Genomic DNA, 23204 nt, shown 5'->3' with positions numbered 1-23204 from the left:
GCCTCTGCAACATCGCGTGAACATCGGGGACAGTGCCTCTGGATTAGCAGACTGGGGTGGTGGTCCCCCTTTTTAAGAAGAGGGACCGGAGGGTGTGTTCCAACTTCAGGGGGATCACACTCCTCAGCCTCCCTGGTAAGGTCTATTCAGGGGTGCTGGAGAGGAGGAGCAGTGTGGTTTTCGTCCTGGCCGTGGAACAGTGGACCAGATCTACACCCTTGGCAGGGTCCTCGAGGGTGCATGGGAATTCGCCCAACCAGTCTACATGTCTTTTGTGGACTTGGAGAAGGCGTTCGACCGTGTCCCTCGGGGGGGAAGGGGGGGTCCTGTGAGGGGTGCTCCGGGAGTATGGGGTACCGAACCCCCTGATACGGGCTGTTCGGTCCCTGTACGACCGGAGTCAGAGTTTGGTCCACATATCCGGCAGTAAGTCGGACTCATTTCCGGTGAGGGTTGGAGTCCGCCAAGGCTGCCCTTTGTCACCGATTCTGTTCATAACTTTTATGGACAGAATTTCTAAGCGCAGCCGAGGCGTAGAGGGGGTCCGGTTTGGTGGGCTCAGTATTGCATCTCTGCTTTTTGCAGACGATGTGATTCTGTTGTCTTCATCAAGCCGTGACCTTCAACTCTCACTGGAGCAGTTTGCAGTGACGCGGCTGGGATGAGAATCAGCACCTCCAAATCTGAGACCATGGTCCTCAGTTGGAAAAGGGTGGCGTGCCCTCTCCAGGTCGGGGATGAGATCCTGCCCCAAGTGGAGGAGTTCAAGTAACTTGTTCACGAGTGAGGGAAGAATGGAACGGGAGATCGACAGGCGGATCGGTGCAGCGTCTGCAGTGACTTTGTATCGATCCGTTGTGGTAAAGAAGGAGCTAAGCCGAAAGGCGAAGCTCTCGATTTACCGGTCGATCTACATTCCTACCCTCACCTATGGTCACGAGCTGTGGGACGTGACCGAAAGAACAAGATCCCGGATAGAAGTGGCCGAAATGAGTTTCCTCCGCAGGGTGTCCGGGCTCTACATTAGAGATAGCGTGAGAAGCTCGGTCATCCGGGAGGATCTCAGAGTAGAGCCGCTGCTCCTCCACATCGAGTGGAGCCAGATGAGGTGGCTGGGGCATCTGATTCGGATGCCTCCCGGACGCCTCCCTGGTGAGGTGTTCCAGGCACGTACCACCGGGAGGAGACCCCGGGGACAACCCAGGACACGCTGGAGAGACTACATCCTTCGGCTAGCCTGGGAACGCCTCAGGATCCCCCCGCAAGAGCTGGATGAAGTGGCTGGGGAGAGGGAATCCTGGGTGTCCCTGCTAAAGCTACTACCCCGGCGACCTGTCCTCGGATAAGCAGTAGAAAATGGATTGATGGATGGATGGATGGATGGATGGATGGATGATCCTGAAAATAGAACAGAAGCAAATGCCTGATAAGAAATAAAACAGGCGGCACGGTGGCCGACTGATTAGAGCGTCAGCCTCACAGTTCTGAGGACCCGGGTTCAATCCCCGGCACCGCCTGTGTGGAGTTTGCATGTTCTCCCCGTGCCTGCGTGGGTTTTCTCCGGGTACTCCGGTTTCCTCCCACATCCCAAAAACATGCATGAATTGGAGACTCTAAATTGCCCGTAGGCATGACTGTGAGTGCGAATGGTTGTTTGTTCCTATGTGCCCTGCGATTGGCTGGCAACCAGTTCAGGGTGAACCCCGCCTCCTGCCCGATGACAGCTGGGATAGGCTCCAGCACGCCCGCGACCCTAGTGAGGAGAAGCGGCTCAGAAAATGGATGGATGGATGGAAATAAAACAATGTGGGACGGTTGAGTGAGTGAGAAAGCTGTGTGCTAGCATTTCACATTCAGATACTACAGAACACAACTGTGGTAAGCACTGGCATCGAATCAAGTAGCTGTTGATAGAATGTCGTAAAAATAACAACGCTGATGATTTTGGTATGTTTGAGCATTAAGCCTATTCCATCTGCCTATTTCCAGCAGGCACCTATCTCTCCTCTTTTATGAAACCCAGCTGTGGTTTTCACTATCCAAGGGTCAAATGTTGAATGTCGTCTTGATGCATATGAGGCTATAAAAGTTGAACGTAATTTTTGTTTACGTGAGTGATCTCTTAAGATGTACATTTAATACATTTTGTGTAGATGTATATCTCCTTATCTATACCCCGGGGGACTCTGTTGGCTCAGCTTTGCCAAAACATTGTATGCAAAAGGTGTGTTTCAGTGGTTGCTTGGAAGGTGAAACACTGACATTAAATTGAAAATTGCAAGTACTTTTGTAAATGTAATACTAATGTAATAATGTGCATGCCTGGTATTTCACTTGTAGGTCAGCTTCTTGCATGACAGTGCAGATGGTCTGTTTCCTGTCTGTTAAGTGATGATTGTCTGCTGTGCTAGCTAGGAGGAAATATGTGTTTGCTCGTGGGATGTATTTCAACACAGCCATACAGTATCTACCAGCGCTCTATTTCGCAAAAAGGTTCATTTTTAATTTGCGTTTTCATGGAAAATGGCAGCCAAATAAAGTGCTAAAATTGTTTTGTTCTGTCTAAAATGAACAAAAGCGCAGCTGAACCTTTTTTCTGTTATGTGGTTAGTGCCAAGGAAGCACATATCCACATATCAAACCTTATTTACATGAGACACTAATTATTTAGATCACTGTAATTTAACTGCACAAACATTTCAACTCAAAACAAGACCATTCCGAGAGAATATACCTCCGCTCAGACTTAAACATTTGTCACAGCGATGACTGTGAACTGTCGTAATTTGCGGTTGATACTGTTCCACTACAGTAGTATGAGGCGGTAATTTGCAAACTTCCAACTGCTAAAAGAAAAAGACAGGTCCGTCATATTCAAGGAAATAGAGTTTCTGTTGTAACAAATAACTATAATAACAAAACTAAACAGGAGGAAGTCCATCCATCCATCCATTCTCTACCGCTTATCCGGGTCGGGTCGCGGGGGCAGTAGCTTCAGCAGGGACGCCCAGACTACCCTCTCCCCAGCCACTTCATCCAGCTCTTCCGGGGGGATCCCGAGGCGTTCCCAGGCCAGCCGAAGGATGTAGTCTCTCCAGCGCGTCCTGGGTTGTCCCCGGGGTCTCCTCCCGGTGGGACATGCCCGGAACACCTCACCAGGGAGGCGTCCGGGAGGCATCCGAATCAGATGCCCCAGCCACCTCATCTGGCTCCTCTCAATGCGGAGAAGTAGCGGCTCTACTCTGAGATCCTCCCGGATGACCGAGCTTCTCACCCTATCTCTAAGGGAGAGCCCGGACACCCTGCGGAGGAAACTCATTTCGGCCGCTTGTATCCGGGATCTTGTTCTTTCGGTCACGACCCACAGCTCATGACCATAGGTGAGGGTAGGAACGAAGATCGACCGGTAAATTGAGAGCTTCGCCTTTCGGCTTAGCTCTTTCTTTACCACAACGGACCGATACAAAGTCCGCATCACTGCAGACGCTGCACCGATCCGCCTGTCGATCTCCCGTTCCATTCTTCCCTCACTTGTGAACAAGACCCCAAGATACTTGAATTCCTCCACTTGGGGCAGGATCTCATCCCCGACCTGGAGATGGCATGCCACCCTTTCCCGACTGAGGACCATGGTCTCAGATTTGGAGGCGCTGATTCTCATCCCAGCCGCTTCACACTCGGCTGCGAACTGCTCCAATGAGAGTTGGAGGTCACGGCTTGATGAAGCCAACAGAACCACATCATCTGCAAAAAGCAGAGATGCAATACTGAGGCCACCAAACCGGACCCCCTCTACGCCTCGGCTGCGCCTAGAAATTCTGTCCATAAAAGTTATGAACAGAATCGGCGACAAAGGGCAGCCTTGGCGGAGTCCAACCCTCACCGGGAACGAGTCCGACTTACTGCCGGATATGCGGACCAAACTCTGACTCCGGTCGTACAGGGACCGAACAGCCCGTATCAGGGGGTTCGGTACCCCATACTCCCGAAGCACTCTCCACAGGACTCCCCGAGGGACACGGTCGAACGCCTTCTCCAAGTCCACAAAACACATGTAGACTGGTTGGGCGAACTCCCATGCACCCTCGAGGACCCTGCCGAGGGTGTAGAGCTGGTCCACTGTTCCACGGCCAGGACGAAAACCACACTGCTCCTCCTGAATCTGAGATTCGACTTCCCGACGGACCCTCCTCTCCAGCACCCCTGAATAGACCTTACCAGGGAGGCTGAGCAGTGTGATCCCCCTGTAGTTGGAACACACCCTCCGGTCCCCCTTCTTAAAAAGGGGGACCACCACCCCAGTCTGCCAATCCAGAGGCACTGTCCCCGATGTCCACGCGATGTTGCAGAGGCGTGTCAACCAGGACAGCCCCACAACATCCAGAGCCTTTAGGAACTCCGGGCGAATCTCATCCACCCCCGGGGCCCTGCCACCGAGGAGCTTTTTAACTACCTCGGTGACCTCAAACCCAGAGATAGGAGAGCCCGCCTCAGAGAACCCACACTCTGCTTCCCCATGGGAAGGCGTGTCGGTGGAATTGAGGAGGTCTTCGAAGTATTCTCCCCACCGACTCACAACGTCCCGAGTCGAGGTCAGCAGCGCCCCATCCCCACTATACACAGTGTTGGTGGTGCACTGCTTTCCTCTCCTGAGACGTCGGATGGTGGACCAGAATTTCCTCGAAGCCGTCCGGAAGTCTTTCTCCATGGCCTCACCGAACTCCTCCCATGCCCGGGTTTTTGCTTCAGCGACCACCAGAGCTGCATTCCGCTTGGCCAGCCGGTACCCATCAGCTGCCTCAGGAGTCCCACAGGCCAAAAAGGCCCGATAGGACTCCTTCTTCAGCTTGACGGCATCCCTCACCGTTGGTGTCCACCAACGGGTTCGGGGATTGCCGCCACGACAGGCACCGACCACCTTACGGCCACAGCTCCGGTCGGCCGCCTCAGCAATGGAGGCGCGGAACATGGTCCACTCGGACTCGATGTCCCCCGCCTACCCCGGAACATGAGCAAAGTTCTGTCGGAGGTGGGAGTTGAAACTCCTTCTGACAGGGGATTCTGCCAGACGTTCCCAGCAGACCCTCACAATACGTTTGGGCCTGCCACGTCGGACCGGCATCTTCCCCCACCATCGGAGCCAACTCACCACCAGGTGGTGATCAGTTGACAGCTCCGCCCCTCTCTTCACCCGAGTGTCCAAGACATGCGGCCGCAAGTCCGATGACACGACCACAAAGTCGATCATCGAACTGCGACCTAGGGTGTCCTGGTGCCAAGTGCACGTGTGGACACCCTTATGCTTGAACATGGTGTTCGTTATGGACAATCCGTGACGAGCACAGAAGTCCAATAACAGAACACCGCTTGGGTTCTGATCGGGGGGGCCGTTCCTCCCAATCGCGCCCTTCCAGGTCTCACTGTCATTGCCCACGTGAGCATTGAAGTCCCCCAACAGAAAAATTGAGTCCCCAGCGGGAGCGCTCTCCAGCACCCCCTCCAAGGACTCCAAAAAGGGTGGGTACTCTGAACTGCTGTTTGGTGCATAGGCACAAACAACAGTCAGGACCCGTCCCCCCACCCGAAGGCGGAGGGAGGCTACCCTCTCGTCCACCGGGGTGAACCCCAACGTACAGGTGCCGAGCCGGGGGGCAATAAGTATACCCACACCTGCTCGGCGCCTCTCACCATGGGCAACTCCAGAGTGGAAGAGAGTCCAACCCCTCTCGAGAGGACTGGTACCAGAGCCCCAGGTGTGTGTGGAGGCGAGTCCGACTATATCGAGTCGGAACTTCTCGACCTCACACACCAGCTCGGGCTCCTTCCCTGCCAGAGAGGTGACATTCCACGTCCCTAGAGCCAGCTTCTGTAGCCGGGGATCGGATCGCCAAGGTCCCCGCCTTCGGCCACCGCCCAGCTCACACTGCACCCGACCCCTATGGCCCCTCGAGGCCACAGGTGGTGAGCCCATGGGAAGGGGGACCCACGTTACCCTTTCGGGCTGTGCCCGGCCGGGCCCCATGGGTGCAGGCCCGGCCACCAGGCGCTCGCCTTCGAGCCCCACCACCAGGCCTGGCTCCAGTGGGGGGCCCCGGTGGCCCGCGTCCGGGCAAGGGAAAACGAAGTCCATTGTTTGTCGTCATCATTAGGGGTCTTTGAGCCGTGCTTTGTCTGGTCCCTCACCTAGGACCTGTTTGTCATGGGTGACCCTGCCAGGGGCATAAAGCCCCAGACAACTTAGCTCCTAGGATCACTGGGACACACAAACCCCTCCACCACGACAAGGTGACGGCTCAAGGTGGGGACAGGAGGAAGTTTAAGGCCAATTCATACTTTTCACATTGCGAGTCTGCAGACCTCTTTGAACTGAACGCGGACCACAGTTGCGCACGCAGTTCTATTCATACTACATTTCGGGGTTCACGTCAGTTCGCGGTCCACGCATGCGCGTTGGTTCACGCATCCTCGCTGTCCACATGCACATGAATAATCCAAATGATGGCCTGCAAAAGGCGAAAAGAAACCAACCGCTCATGTGTTTCTTGTAATGTTTGGGAGAGTTCATGTCAGGAGTTTGGAGCCATCTGTCTATCTTTATATTCCTTTAAATTTGAATTTTAAATATGGTGATAACGGCTGATCTCTTCACACAAGCGTGAGGGGAAGCAGGTGCCATTGTTGCTGTTGTTCGTAGCGCTGGGGGGTGCGTGGTCAGTGCACTTCATATGCGTCCAGTCCATGCTGTCACAAAAATTGGGGTGCGGGCGGTCGACCATAGAGGGATCCACGTGGACCCTCGGACAAAGGGGCGGATGACGATATTTATGGACGTCACATTGACCAGGTATGAATTGGTCTTTATGACTATCGCCCACTTAATCACTCACTTACTGTCCTTTCATCTCTTCAAAAGATGCTAAAAATTCAGCCTCCAACAAATACCTGACAAACACAGCCTAATTTGCCCCCGAGGTCGCTCAACAACCATTTTTTACAATTGAATAGAAAATTGACGAGGGAGATTCCACGCTCTGACCACTGTTTGTGGGCAGAGGCCTCTCTGCAAGACATCTTAACGGCTTTCGTTTTGCATCCCAAAACAGTAATACCATTCGGGGTTTGGGGCTTCCCTGTAACTTGGAGGATAAAAACACCCAGGCTAGTGCTGTTCTACCTAGCCTTGTGCACGAATTGAGGAAACCTGCTAGGATGAGAAGCGAAGCGTCTTCTTTAAGACGACCAGAACAGTCCAGTTGCAATCGATTCAATGGCCTGAGAACATAGTAACGAATGTTCTTGGTAATTGTTGCATGAGCTTGCAAACAAATGCAATCAAAACCAACCACTGTGGTTTGTTTTGCCTTTTCAAATTCAGAACTGACCCACGTTAATAAAGCTTGTCCTCTCAAAATAAATTGCCTTGATTAGTTGATTTAATAATACATTGCAGAAGCTCCAACTACTAACAAATTGACTTTTGCAAAAAGGACAATGTGCATTAACCTCTTACATGCTCTGTTTGTTTGGATTGTGTTAGGTTGACTGTGTTGTGATGGACAGCAGGTTGTGGAGGTTATCAGGTCAATGCCTGAAGCTGGACAAACATCTCTGCCTACTTCAGCCGCTAACATCAGACAGACCGAATGTTTGATCGCGTGTTGGATGTTTGTTGAAGTTTTTCAGAGCATACATCTGGTGTGAGCTGTACTTTCAAGCTTTCAAAGTCCAAGTGCATGTTATGCTGGCTTTTAAGCTTTTTTTTTGTAATCAGACTTGCAATTACAAACGAAGTTGTGCGGTTTTGCAGGCATGATTCTTACCCTTGAACCTTGCAAGATGTCATGTGAAAATCGTCTGCATTGTGTTAACAGCTTTTTTGTAGATTAGTGTCACTTTATAAAGCGCTTTTAAAAAGCAAATGCACTGACCAGACAAAATTTTCACACAGAGGAAGTGGGAAGCTGATGTGGTCACAAACTCATACCTATGTTCTGTACATGTAGAATTGGAGCAATAAAGTGACAAACAATAAGCGGAAAAAGGTCATAAACAGCTTACATTAAACATGTACCCACCCAATCGCTCTGTCCTTGACTCTGACAGAACAGGTCAACTGTTGCATGCAGGTGGCTGCTATTTACTTTGAATGTCAATTCATACATACTGTAGTAATGAAACAAAATGAAACAGATCAGCATGAACGTCTGACTTTACTTGCAGGAGATCGATTCTACTCAATGCCCCATTCAGAATTGCCTTGTGATTAACTAGTGACCAGTGCAGGGTGTAGTCTGGCCATTGTCTTAAGTTAGCCCTTGCTCTGACCCTGAACAGGATGGTGTAGATGGATATCGGACATGTTTGTGGAGTGTCTTGGTGCAAGACTCACCACTTTAGAAAGTGCGTCATTCTAGTGTGACACTTGTATTGCTGTAAAATAGTTAACTTTGATCATACATTAGTGCATGACTGTTCGATCCAACCCTTTTCCGTACCGCTTTATCCTCACTAGGGTCGTAGGCTTGCTGAAGCCTCTCCCAGCTATCTTCGGGCGAGAGGCGGGGACACCCCAAACTGGTTGCCAGCAAATCGCATGGCACATACAAACAAACAACCATTCGCACCCACATTCACACCTACGGGCAATTTAAAGTCTTCAATTAACCTACCATGCATGTTTTTTGGGCTGTGGGAGGAAACCGGAGTACCCAGAAAAAACCCGCGCAGGCACGGGGAGAACATGCAAACTCCACACAGGTTGAACCCGAGTCCTCAGAACTGTGAGGCAGATGTGCTAACCAGATCGCCCACCGTGCCATCTGCTCGACTGTTTTCTACTGAATTCGCATAAGAACAACTTGGCCAGTTAGAAACACAGAGCTTCATACGATGAGAATCATTTTCCTAAGACTACTTCCCATTCTTACTTCACTCCAGTCCATATTTCTCACGTCTTCAAACAGGATTGTGGTTCTTGTGGGACACACCACTTCTCTTCACATTTCTGGACATTGTGCCATTGTACAGTATAAGATGGAAGCATTCTTGCAAGTAATACATGTCTCATCATACACACGTCTCACGCTAACGTTCGACAGGCTGGATTCATTCATCACTTAACTCAAAAGGTTTTTCCATTCGGGCTAAGATTCCCTGGCATTCAGCCCTCCAATGAAAGGGCCTCAAGCTGCAAGTCATCCAAACGTCTATTGACCTAATAAGGAGTAGTGTGTGTGTTTCCCTTGCAAGTTAATAAAGACTTCCCATGAACAGACTCCAACCATATGCTTTTGAGGGTTTGGCTGAGAGAGAGGAGCTCTTGTGCATTTCAGGCAAGCATGAGGCGTTTAAAGATCAGAGCCTCTTGCAGCCTGACGTCACTCCCCCCATAGACTCACTGCGGTGGCGCTACACTATTAACCAAAGGGGTCCCGGGTTATGGGGGTCGGGGGGAACGCTTGGGTTGTCACCATTATGTTGATCAGATGAACATGTATCAGAACCTCTAGAGAAATACGAAGGCGGCGTTTTGCAATGATCTTATAAGCCTCATTCAGTGAACTCTTTTGAGTGTAAACATAGATTATGTTTATGCATGGATGTAGAGGGAGCACATACCAAATGCGTTGGCTCTTAGTGTGAACATAAACAATAAGCGTTGGCTTAAATTTTGTTCCATAGTGAGGTGGTGTTGTCGATAAAACTTTGTGCACGAGCTGTTTTCTTTCATAACACATCGGATGGCAGGCATCCCGTGATTTCACGACATGAATACATATATGGAAAGGAAGAGTACTAAAAAGAAAAACACAACTGTAGTAACATGTGCATTTGTCATGTTATATTTGACAATTTACAGTTTCCAAAGGATAGTGTGAAAGAAAATACTTCACGCTGGGCTGCAGTGTGACTGGAAGCATTAATACGTCATTGGTGAGATGGTGACAGGGGATTAAAGTCATCATGCAATAATTTTGCCTTTTTAATGATCTTCTTTTTTTTTTTTATCTCTGTGGCCTGTTTTGGCCTGTTAAAGCCAGGTGTCGATTTTTTTTAGAAACCCCTGGTGATAATATCCACACAGAGACTACACCAGGCGAGAAAATAGTTAAATGCATAACCTTTTTTATTTTATTACAACAGTGAATCAAACAGGATAACATGTCATGATGTCAAGATAAAAGCTGTATAAAAACAGAAAATACAAGGTTAACTTAAGACTAAACTCTATTAAAGAAACAAGTGATATACTATTTGAAACTTTGAATTTCTGATTGACCTAATCGTCAAAATCAGTAAGCATAATGACAGACCAATTAAAATTTGTCTTTAAATAAACAATACAACAATGTAGGGAAGAATGAATTTTCAAATTAATGTTCTTAAAATTCCTCCACATTTGGAGTAATTTATCTCCTTTTTATTTTGTTGTGGTACTCCCTTGAGCAAATGTCAAAAAGTCACCAGTGTTGTGTCACTGCTTCTGCTCAACAAGCAATTCTTCCTCAAGCAATGGCAGTATCTTGCTTCCTCTCTGTTACGTTTGCATGCTGCTGTGTCAGCCAGGGTTAAAATGGTCATCCTATCGACTGAGGTCAAGTACCTTGTCAAAGGAGATGTCAGACGATCCAGCAACAAAATACTCCCTTAAAAATTCCGACACACTACACTTCCTGTGCTAAGATGTTTGAAAATATGTCACATATATTTGTGTCACTACTGAAGCCACAGTAACAGACATTATTAGTAACTGAAGCTCATTTAATTCCCTTTAGATTTGCAAACAAATGCAGTACAATAATCATGTGGAGAGTATTGCTGTGACTTAACATTTAATGGCCAGCAGTAGCTCATCTGTAAGGACTTCGGCTTTGGAACTGGAGAGTCATAGTTAGCGTCCCAAAAAATGAAATGACAACTAATTGCTGAAGAGATGCTGGTCTGCTTCTTAACTACTGCTGAGGTGCCCTTGAGCAAGGCACTAAACCCTCCAGCGAGTTCAGGAGGTGTAGCATTGTTATTAACTCTTACATCTCTTCTTGTTTGCCTTCATGTGTAAGATCTAGTTCTCTGTGTGGTATATAACAAAATAAAATATATTAATTGAATTTCCCCTGGAGGCATTATAATCACTATGATGATAACAATAATAATAATAATAATTTTCAAAAACTACCGTAATAAGTCATGTCAGACCAAGAAGAGTAGCCTTTCAGTCTGTTTTTTTACATAAAACTGACTTGTTTTTTTCCTTCTACATAAATATATTTCATTAATGTAATTTTAAAAGAAGCACATTCCCAGCAATGTTGTCATTTGACCCTTATGGAAGCCTTTGATGCAAGAACCGCCTCTCACAAGCTTTCCCGTTGTCAACTGTTTAGTGTCAAACAGTTGTTCAGTTTATTTCCCTAAACTTAACACTATGCGGGTTGCCTTTTCAGTTGGTGCGCAGGAATTCTTGTGTGTGATGTATTAGGGGGGTGTTGGCGTCAGAGGTGTGGTGGCAATTGGGAGCACTGATCAAGGGATAAGTGAAATACAGAAGACCAGCAGAGTATTAATGAACAGCCTCCAGCACATATGATGTAAGCTTCCTGTAAGCACTGCAAGTTAAGTCAGCCAGCTTGTGTTCCTTATGTCAAAATTTCTCTTTTTGCAAAATAGTGGATGTTCTGTTAAACAGAGATGTGTAAATCCCTACAGAGCACAGGCATTTCATGAAACGATTATGCCTATTTAGTGGTACAACAAAAGTCACTCTTTCAGCATGCAATTTTGCAAAAACACAAGTCATTATGCCCCATTCCCCCCTAAACCCTCAGTTCGCATGTGGCTTGTGAAAACGTGAGCTAAGCAGTGGGACTTTAGGGGCTACAGACCAGAGTAATGAACACCCAGGGGTTTCAGTTCACACAGGGGCCAATGGACAGGGGCCATTTAAAGCATGCCGGTTTAATGGCTACTGAGGTGGAGACTTTTGCCGGCAAGTCCACCGCCACTTCTCATGTGCTGACTCCAACACTGGTCATGTTACCATCCTCCAGCTGAGCAGCAGCACAGCCTGAACAACAACCTCTGTGTGTCCAATGGGGCATGAATCTCAGTCCATTGATGGATAGGAGTCTGACCTCTGTCTCTGACCAGCTGCTTTATTGTTATTGATCAGTACTACTGCGTTAGCGGGCACTGGATAAGTGACATAAAATTAATCGACTTTTGGTCTTTGACTGTCCATCCAAGTAACCAAATGGGACCAAAGCAAATACTGGCAGAAGACAAAAAAAGGCAAAATCCCCTAAGAAAGGTCGGAGCCAGGATTGAAAAACATAACCTTAACCTAATCAACATCAGAGACAACCACGCAAGTTGTTACTTGTATACGTATAAATGTAAGTTAACCACTGTATAATACAAAATAATTCTCACTTTGATGTAGACACATCAAACAGAGGAAGAGGGTAACTTGCTGAAGGCAGTCGACCTCATGAATCCCACTTTTTATTTATTTTTTTACATTCTTAACTGCCATTGTTAGTTGCTGTACGGCAAAACTTCACAAATCGGAATCAGAATCAGCAAATCATGCACCGGTACTCACCTTTAACTTTTTGTGGACACAGAGGGAGATTACTGCATGTGCATGGAAGGTGAGTCCCTTCACATTTGCTGTGTATATTCCATTCCATATTTTTTAATGATGTCAATTTATTGTGCTTTTGCGTTTCCGTGTTACTTTTAAAGGGTAGTTTCACTAAATTGTATGACGATAGAAGCATTTGACTTTGGAGTTTTCCCTGTACATACAGTACCGTATCATAATAATCAAGCATCGATTATTTTATGCAGCCTCTTTTTTTGCACTAGCAACTCAGTGTTGTCGGCAACCAAATAATAAAGTGATATCTCCAAGGCCAGCTCTTTATCTGCGTGCTACACTGCTTCCCTAAGCCAGACCCAAATCTTCTGGTTCTGTCTGTTCATGTCCTGCTCTAATGAGCGCTGTTTCCTGCTATTACGCTCTCACTGGTGATGAGCTGGGTGGGTTCGCCACTCGTGATGCTCAGTGTGTTCAAAGCCCAGACTGGCTGTGTGCCTGTCTGAGTAAAGGGGATGGGTGGGTGGTCAATGGAAAATGTTGTGAAAGTGGTCAAAAGTGAGTATGTGATGCCCGGAAACAAGGAGTGTTTTCATTGTGGATTTTGGCTCACTGTTGTTAGATTACTGATGAAGCTGTGGGTGGTTATACTGTTGACTTTGAGACAGTGTGACCTGACCTACTCTTTATATATAACGGACAAAGGAGATGAAAAAGTGTTTTTTCCGTATCATTCTGTCATCTAATGAAGATGTCAGAGTTGATCAAATGGAGCTCTATTTTCTTTCTCTCAGCATGTTTCCAAAGCCGATGCCAAATCAAACTGTTCTCCCGTGGTCTTTGATTAAGCTGCTGGATACACAAGGATAGTTCTCCGAGGCACCAGCCATCAGGTTAAAAAAATGTTGCAGGTGTTCGGATTACTCAGAACTTCATCATCGGTGGACCCTGCTTGCATTACTTTCAGTAAATGAAGTGTCTTGATGAGTTGTGTAAATCAGACAATACAATCAGTTGAGATGATCTTGTTTTGCAAGAATTCAGTGCAAGCATTGATATGGATTATAATCCAGATTGCATTTTATTCTACTGCCATCAATCTGTTTGTCAGCAAAATTTTTCTTTGCATCTCCTTGTTGTCATAATGTGTTGTAATTGTATGTTTTTATATAACTTGTAAAAATCCAGAACTTTTGGGGAATCCCTTTAACAGTAAACAACACAATTACTCCTTACTCTGCCTTATATTGTATAGGCACACGTGTTTTACGGTTGGGCAGAAGTACACAGCAACTGCCATTGATGCTTTTTTGTTGTTGTTGTTTTTTACAGAAGGATGTGAAAGAGGTGTTCACAGCCATCACGTTTGAGGTGTCGTACAGCCTTGGGAAGCATGTACTAAGTGGAGACCAGGAGCGAGACCTGCCTGCCCTCACCCCAGTGCTACGCTGGAGGAAAGGAAAAAAGATTGCAGTGAGGAATGAGGTATAAGACAAAGAAGAACGTAGGCATTCTGAGTCAAACCTTGTTGTGGGGTGTCCTATCTGATTTACAGTCACGCTAGTGAATTCTCCTTGTAGCTGAAGCTAATTATTATGGTTTCAACTTTAAACTGAATTACAAACAGTTCAAACGTCAAACTTAAACTAATTTAACATCCATTCTAATTTCATGAAGGTGTCAGCAGGTAGCTCATCATTGTCCTATTTTTTCAGTAAGTAAACTGTGTACTCATTATATGGCCCATATGTTTTACATTTTAATTATAGTTGTTTTAAAAAAAGTTTTGAGTGTGTGAAATGGATTAGTGCACTACTTGACTGCAACCAGTAGAGGCATTGTTGCTTCAGCCTCTAAGGAACATCGTGACGCCAGCTCTGAGAAGTAGAGCTAAATCGATGCAGACCTCCACTCTTGCACCTCCTCCGGGCAGCAAAAATCTGATCAATACAACAATGGTATCGGAACAGGTGTTCACAACATTCAGACAGATATGCAACTCGGTCAAAATTAATTTAATTTCTCCGGTAGTCGATCTGGAAAAGTGACAAAGGAAACCCATCCTTCAATTGGGCATATGAGTGTAGCGTAAATACATTGAGTTTGTCGTCATAAAATTGAATTCCACTCTACAAATTGTAAATCTCAGAAGGAATTAAGGAAGGAGCACAAATTAAAATCCCAATGATGTGGTCGTTACCAGTTTATTATTTTCCTTGTTAGATTTCCTTGAGTGGAATCCAAGAGAGAGATTCATTTATTTTCACTGTCACCACCTCTAACCTGGCCCACATGTTTCCAAGATGGGCTGCACTTCTTGCAAAATGGAGGGATTGAAATCTTTCGACAACCACAAATTCCATTTATCTTAAATTCATCAAAAACATCTAGCACAGACTTCTGATCTGCTTGGCTTGAAGCTTCACTGTATAGATTAGCCTGACCATAAAAAGAGTGATGAAAAGGTTTAAGATATGCAGGAAAACCCGTGACCTTCCTATTGATGACAATTCAACATCAACACAACACTGCCCCCTAGACTGAGTAGAAAGTCATTGTGAACTTGTGTTTCTTCCTCAGACTTGGTTTGAGAAGAACTGCCTGTCAGACGACTGTGCTGCGGACCTGCGGCTCCATGGAAAGCTGTTGCTTTCTGGGTAAAAACAAAGTTACTACCTCATTGTTCAGACTCAGTCTCTGTTTTGGACCTTTTCACAGTGAGAAGACATCAGCCCTGTGGGTGTGGGGCCATGACGCATGCTTGGAGGATATCCATATTTTTTTCCATGCACAGGGAGTGCCCTCTCTTTTTATGGATTATTTCTCTTTGAACACTCACTGTAAGGTCTTTTTGGTAGATTTTTTTTTTTTTTTAGTATATTCTACTGCAGTTTAATGAAACAATGCTGCATTAATAGCATACTCTTGTAGATGATTCTGCCTGTCTTCGAGCTCATGCTAACTTCTCTTCAGATGTTCTTTTTTTTTTGGTCATTTATATTATTTATGGAGCTGTGGAAATTGTATTCCAATGCTCAGACAGATGTTTTCTTACTTTCATCCTCCCTCGTTTACATAAGTGGAAACCACCTGTTGGCATGCAAGAAAAAAAAGATTTGACACCTCTGCAAACGTCTTAGTGTTGTGTGATATAGTTCAAGCAACGTGTGTATTATATTTGGTGGTCCAAAACCTGGCATTGTATTTACTCTATTATAATACGACAAACTCTCAATGGACACAACATTAGGTACACATGTACAGTTTAATGATATCCAACACAAAAGGTTCATCAAAAATTCCTTAGAATTGCCTAAAACTGCCTCTCAAAGAGTTTGTTTATTGTAGCGGTGGCATTATTGCAGCATACTGAGCGGTGTTTCCAATATTTCTCAATTACCACAATAAATTAATGTTGAATTATACATAAAACTATTATACCCCTCTGACAGTGCAAATCAGAACTCTTGTACACTCTCACTCTTGTATTGGCTGTCAGTATAGTGCAGGTGTACCTAAAACTGTGGCTTTTGAAGAGTGAAGATCCTTTCACAAATCTTCTCCTGTGACATCGTTCAGAGTGGTTTCAGACAATAGTTTATTCGCTAAGATATATTGTTTACTTATTGTTGCAATCAGGGCACATAGCAAGCCCCATTTGGCCCTGGGAGGAGTAAGGAACGTCTCGTTGAACTTGACCATCTCTAACGCTGGCGACGACGCCTACGACACCAACGTCTATCTCAACTTCTCCCGAGAGGTTTTCTATATCAACTTCTGGCAGAAGGTCAGTTCCTCGCCTGGCACTTATCTGTATCAGTCATATATTGTATGATGTTTCCCCTTATTCCATTTTCCTCAAAGGTAAAAATTAATACAATAAAGGTAGGTTAAGCAGGAGCAGACAAAAGACAGACCTGATGTATGGCAGATGGCTTTACATGTAGAAGATCCCCCATGTGGGGGCACATGCTTCAAACATCTTTAAAACTCATAGCAATATACTGTATCATTGTGTAATATTGATTAGAGCTATTTCTCATTCATCATGATGTCACCTTTACAACAAAATTCAACCCACTGCCCATCTCCTATAATGCCTGGGAGAGAGATTTTCTTAAATGCAAATAGATTTCACAGTGGAAACGTCTGCCTCTGCACACGTCAGTTGGAAGAGGAGCCAAGCAGGTCTACTCCCAGCTCAGAGACGCCCCATCAGTTTGCTTTGTAGATGCTACGCAGGACCACATCCGGTCGGCAGGCTCACATCAGATTCAAGTGATGGATGAAAGCTCACATCCAATGGTGCAAAATAACAATCAAGATGAAATTAAATTGAAATACAACCTGAAGTAAGGGCGGGTTTAATTAGAAAAGCAGATTTGGAGTGCCCTAGTTAATTTGATGTCGCCTGTTGATGTCATTTAACGGGTTGCCAGCACTCACAGAGCCTCATTTGGTGCAGGAACCTGATAGTCCGGGTGAACTGCTGCAGAGAGGAAATAGGAAGCCAACTTCAGTGACAATCAATCCATTCACCAGATTTAATGCTCTTAGAGACATTTCTAATTACTACTGGAGAAGACCAAAGTGATGATATTTGCTCTATTTTTGCTAAGCTAAGGCCAACTTTCAGTCCTCCCCAGAGGCAATTTCCTCCAGTAAACCCAGCATGAACTTTCAGATTTAAGAGTGAGGGGTCTTAGCTGGCTGTTGTTCTTGCAAAGAAAGCTGTCAGAAAGCTGTGGAAGCCAATTGCTTGGACAACGCTGCCGGGACTCCTGTGGGGCTGCAGCAGCTTCAGTATTTCTTTTTTATTAATTCTTATCAGCTGATTATATACAATAAGAAGATTTGGTTTATTGCACCAATAACTCAACGTATTTTTAATCCCTCATCTGCCTTTTTTTTAATGATTACAGGCTTCCATGGTTCACCGTCTATGGTGGATAGGTACATGACGTGACGTCAACTGGAAGAGATGCATTTAAGATTTAAAACTGCCTAGGGAAATGTAGCTTCTGTCGATGCGACCACGTTATGTGATCGCGACAGTAGCTTCTCTACTGAAAAGAGATTGAAGACAGCGGCGTAACAACCACGCGACTGAGAAATGTAGTTTAACTAGTCACACTGATTCCTTCTAACGTTTCTACTGCCCAATACTGGTATATACGTACTTAGAACACTTTTAGACACCTCTGAATTGCTGTGAAGGAGCAAAATATATAATAACTATATCATTAATTGCTTGCAACCCTCTCCAGGTTCTCTGACTTTCTCCCACATTCTAAAAACAAGCATGTTTGGTTCATTGAGGAATTGTCAAAATTGCCCATAGGTGTGAATGATTGTGAATAGTTGTTTGTATGGCATATGCCCTGCGAATGGCTGACGACCAGTCCAGGGTGTACCCTGCCTTTTCCCCAGTCACTGGGATAGGCTGTAGCTCACTGTGTCACTAATGAGGATGAGCAACATTCCATAAAAATGGATGGGTGAAATAATAATTACATTATTGCCTTTTTTCTACTCTTAAATTGAAATAAAAATGAAATCATTATTAATAATTATATTTATGAGTTAACAGAACACAGTCCTGTCTCAACGACTGATACCAGTACATTTTTCTGATTAAGAAACAAGACTCACTCAATTTGGAGGTGCATTTTTTGTTGTGCAGCGTTTTAAAAGCGGCATGTGCTCTTTCATTCAAACATTTCTGCAACTTCTGAATCTGACCTAGTTTTTAAAACAAAAAAATAATATGGCTCAAAAATAATAATAAAACTGACTCCATGCTGGGAACATGAAACAAGTTTAGAAATACAGGAAGAAAGTAAAACCAAATGTATACACATACTGAGGCTGAGGCAATGCCCAAAAAGTTAGCAATGTTACCTTTCTATTGTCATCCTGATGTGCTTCCTCCATTAAGAAGGTTGGGATGACATGTCATTAGTGCACTAAATAACACTAAACAGTTCCAATGACACTTAATGGGCCTGACATTTGTGAGAATCCCTGTCTGTGCATGTGTATGTTTTCATGTGAGACCAGAGAAAGTAAGCGACAGAACGTGGAGAAGTGCTAAACTAACACGCTTGTCGTTGTTTTCCCCATGGAGGCACCCCACGCCATATGTCTGTGCTCTGCTCTTGCTCAAGGCTGGCCAGGTGGGTGATGAGTAAATAGGCTTCCTTCCCCAGCGCATTGCATGCGCAGCCCCACGGGAGAGGCGGTGTTTGCACAGAGGAATACAGGAAATAGAGGAAATTCCATCACTGCCAGTTGTGCTCGGGTCCCCCACCCCCCATGAAGACAGAAGTAGTGCTAGTTTAATTAAGTTGAGTTAATGACGAGGAGGTACACTGCCACACCTTGCTGAATCAGCAGAACCAAAGCAAGATCACACAAATTTGTCACCAGTGTCTGTCCTTGCACCTCATTGCCTTATCATTTTTGGAAGTGTGTGCTACAGGCTTGTTAAAACTTGGCAGTAACCCTTGTATTCACACATTCTCCAAGGCTGACCCCCTGCAGTATGTTCCGGGAGGGCCAGTCTTTTTCAGTTGTGTCTCTCTGCCCTCGTCCATGCTCCCACAACACAGGTTCGGCCAAAATCCTCCCACCGAACCTTTTTTCTAAAAGAATCCTTACTGCCCGCATGGTCAGGGCCTGAATGTTTACACAGTGCAGCCGGTGGAGCTCCATGTTGTTTAGACAAGCTTCCAAACACACAGTCTGGAGCTTGGCCAATTTACCCACCCACCAAGATTATATTGTATGTGTGAGCGTGTGCGCGCCATCACTGCTTTGTACATTCTTTGTACACTATAGAGCTTGTATAAAATAAAACAATCCATAAGACTATACACCCACCAGCCACAACATTATGATCACTTGTTCTACATCTCCAATCTCTCAATCAAAACTGAGCATATTATTTTGTAAAGATAAAATATTCCACACAGCTTTTGTATTGAATATCATTATGCTGTGGAAGAGGTCATACTGTTGTGGTTAGTTGGTAGAGACGGGGGGACTTGAGTCAATTGACTTGACTCGAGTCGACCAGTTTAATGACTTGCGACTGACTTGCCAAATACTTAAAAGAACTGACTTTAGACTTAATTGTCAAGAGACTTGACTTGACTTTGACTTGAACTACATGACTTGACAAGTCATCTCGTTTAGAATAGGAAATCTGCATTTTAAGAAAGACAGTTAGTGTGGCTTTTTTTTCTCGCGCGCCAACCTGGCAACACAGTCTGCATTGTTGTGTACTTGTCAGTGTGAAGTAGCCACCTGCATGAACAATGATGGAAAAAGCTCCAAAGATAATAAAATTTGGATTCAATGATTATGTTGTCGATTAATTTTGCAAAAAGAGGATGGCAACATGCATGGCTTGCAAGTCGCGCATTAAAGACACAACAACAAAGACGTCCAACTTCATCCGTCACTACAAATATCACAACAGGTAGGCTAATTCACCAGTTTAGCTAGCTGGTCAAACATTAAGTTTCATAGACTGGTTTGGGATTAAAAATAAAAATGTGATCGTGAACGTTTTAGTACAGCTAAGTAACCTAACTAGGTGTTTGGAACAGTTTATGATAATTATCCGAACCTTTCGTTTTGGTTCATAGGCACCCAAAAGTATCTGATCTTTTTCTTCGCCTCTCTCTCTCTCCCTCTCATTTACTAATGAGGCGAGAGCAGAGCCGAAAGTAGCGTCTACAATATAATGCATAAGAAGTGAAGCGCCGTTGCTAGCGTTGTGGAGATTTAAAAAAAAATAATAAATAAAGGTGCGGAGACGTTTGTGGTTATGACGAAGGAGTCGGCGCTTACAAGATGCCAGGTGCATTGTAGGTCTGCTGTATAGATTCACTTTGCATTACGATCACGGCGATAACGTTGATGAAAGTGTGTTCCACTATTAGTGAGTGCAGTGCAAATTGTGAGTAGCTATGTGTGAATATGATTTTCGTACTACTGAACGTGTTTATTGAAGTCCATCCATTTTCCGTACCGCTTATCCTCACTAGGGTCGTCACCATTAAAATGTCATCTGTTGTGTCGGTTCTATGATGACGCTGTCTGCATTGTTTTTAAAACGGAGATCACAGCATATGAAACATAACCTTGAATCTAATGACAATTGTCCAGAGTCAGTGCTTCGAAATGAGATGTGGGTGCAATGAGCAGGTGTCCCAACACTATTGTCTTTATAGTGTACACATGCTGCCACTGGCAAACTTCACCAGTCATCAGAAGTGATTGTTCTTTTGATTAAAGTCTTGTCTTTGCAGTGGCTTCCTTTTTACAATTCCCATGTCACCTACTCCGTCTCCACTCCGTCTGGCTCGCCTCCTTACTCCGTCTATCTCTCTTTTTGCAGGAAGAGAAGGGTATTTCCTGTGAACTTGTGGACTTGGACTTCCTCCGATGCAGTGTGGGATTTCCGTTCATGAGAGCACAGACTAAGGTAGCGCTAAGCAAGCTGTGATGAAGTTCTCAGTGTCAGTGATAAAGTTATCAGTGTCAGTCAGAGGTGGGTAGAGAAGCCAAATATTGTACTCAAGTAAGAGTACTGTTACTTTAGAATAATATGAAAGTAATATAAAAGTAAAAAGTAGTCATCCAAATATTTACTTAAGAGAGTAAGAAGTACACAATGAAAAAACTACTCAAGTAAAGAGTAACTTGTAACTTCTGATTTTTAAAAAATAAATAATAATGTGCAAAAAAAATTTATATATGGGAGTCGACACACACCGGCCACCTTTTCCATTTTTAAATGCCCAAAAACCAACCAACCAACATATGCATTGGGCCCTTCAGAAACATTTGCTTTATTCATTTAAATGACTTCATGAAGAAGCTATTTGCTGACCAGACTTAGTGATTGTGTGTGTGACACCATAGGATAGGGCTCATGTTGCCATATCCACTACCAAAACAACAATAGAAACATCTGCAACTTACCGCAAGGTGTTTTGTCAAGTTAGAAGTGGGCTGAAATGTCCAAGTTTGGGCAGTCACAATTTAAGAGCTGCATGACAAAGCTGTTGTTTTTTGGAGTCTGTATAGTATACACTTGCGCGGTTGTTGTTTTTCTTCCCCAAATTGAATCATTTTGATTGGCTCGCGAAGGCTGCGTGCGCGGTCATGTGACTGCCTTGTGCCGTCTGATTGGTGAATTGGAGTCAAATGACATTAGTACTCACGTTTGATTGGCGCAACGGGCATCCTATGTGGAAGTCGAAGGTGGAGTCTAAAAATAGACGCGCACACGCATGTATGGATAAATAAAAGTAATGAACGGCATGTCGATCATTGTAGTGGAGTAAAAGTATTGATCCTTCATCACATAAAATACTCAAGTAAAAGTAGAAAGTATGTTGGATTTAAAGTACTCTGACAAGTACAGTTTATCGAAAATGTTACTTGAGTAAATGTAACAGAGTAACTGTAGCGGGTTACTACCCACTTCTGGTGTCAGTCATTTTAATGGTCTACCACTGTATTTTCTATGCTTGTCTTCTTCAGTATCATTTTGCAGTCCTTTTTGACACAAGTCAGATATCTGGGGAAAATGACACATTGCAGTTCTTGGTGCAAGCAAAGAGGTATGTTCTTCTCAGACATTTCATTTGGTACACCTACACAATCAACCTAATATAAGAGCTATATCAGAATTGTTGCCATTTCAAAGCTAAAAATGATCAGTGTTGAGAGGTATTTATTTAACAATATCTTTATTATAATCATTGCACAGTATCACACTGAAAATAATTTTTGATATAATCCCTTATTTAGCTGCATGAGAGGGTCAAACTAATAGAAACGCCTCTTAGTATGACACAGTGCAGTTCTAAACCACAGCAAACTACACCTCAGATAGAAATGCGCTCCAAATTACACATTTGTTAGATTGTGTTGTTGTGATTGTATCTAATGTTGTGGCTTGTATGCATGTTAGAATGTTTTTTAAAATTATTTAACTGGATAACTCGTTTTTTGTTGTTGTAGCGCCAATCCGGAGCACAAACTCTCCGACAATGTTGTGGATCTGTCCATCCCGCTGATTCATGAGACTGACACAACAATTACTGGGTAAGAACTATAAAACACACACATACTAATACCGTAACCATGCGCGGATTGGACATGTGGCTTGAGTGCCTGCTTGCTGGCTCTCAGGAAATGAGGGAGTACTGTTGTCACACATCAACATGAAAGGCCTTATCTGAGAATGTTTTATCACCGTGCGAATGGGAGAGAGATGTAAAACAGCTCAAATCCACCAGAACTTTGACATCTGATAACGCTGCTGTCTGTAACGCGAAGGGAGGCGTCAGAGCGCATCTGGCTCCTGTCTCAACTAGTACAGTATACAGGGATGCTCATACAGAGCTAATACCGCTATAAATCACAAAAAATAAATAAAATGTTAACATAACTTCTCCTGTGTTCTACAGTGTGGTGACACCGAGCTCCTTTGTGTATGGAAACTCCATCGACGCCTCACGCTTCGTCCACCTCGAAGACATGGAGTGCAACTTCCAGCCTCTCAATGTCACTTTCCAGGTAACAC

General features: G+C 44.7%; 1 protein-coding gene across 1 annotated transcript in view; it reads left to right on the top strand.

Annotated features, from left to right (window-relative positions):
* Window positions 1-23204, top strand: part of itga9 (integrin, alpha 9) — a 62448-nt gene that overhangs the window by 31399 nt on the left and 7845 nt on the right. Inside the window, exons 16-22 of the mRNA XM_061789995.1 lie at window positions 13931-14083; window positions 15179-15255; window positions 16238-16385; window positions 21006-21092; window positions 22157-22236; window positions 22640-22723; window positions 23089-23197. Of these exons, the coding sequence (XP_061645979.1) occupies window positions 13931-14083; window positions 15179-15255; window positions 16238-16385; window positions 21006-21092; window positions 22157-22236; window positions 22640-22723; window positions 23089-23197 (738 nt within the window). The remainder of the gene's footprint in view (window positions 1-13930; window positions 14084-15178; window positions 15256-16237; window positions 16386-21005; window positions 21093-22156; window positions 22237-22639; window positions 22724-23088; window positions 23198-23204) is intronic.

The sequence above is a fragment of the Phyllopteryx taeniolatus genome, chromosome 11 (genome assembly GCF_024500385.1).
Source record: "Phyllopteryx taeniolatus isolate TA_2022b chromosome 11, UOR_Ptae_1.2, whole genome shotgun sequence".
In the NCBI taxonomy this organism is placed as follows: Eukaryota; Metazoa; Chordata; class Actinopteri; order Syngnathiformes; family Syngnathidae; genus Phyllopteryx; species Phyllopteryx taeniolatus.
Note: the sequence above shows the minus strand (reverse complement) of the source record. Positions and strands in the feature narration are given on the sequence as shown.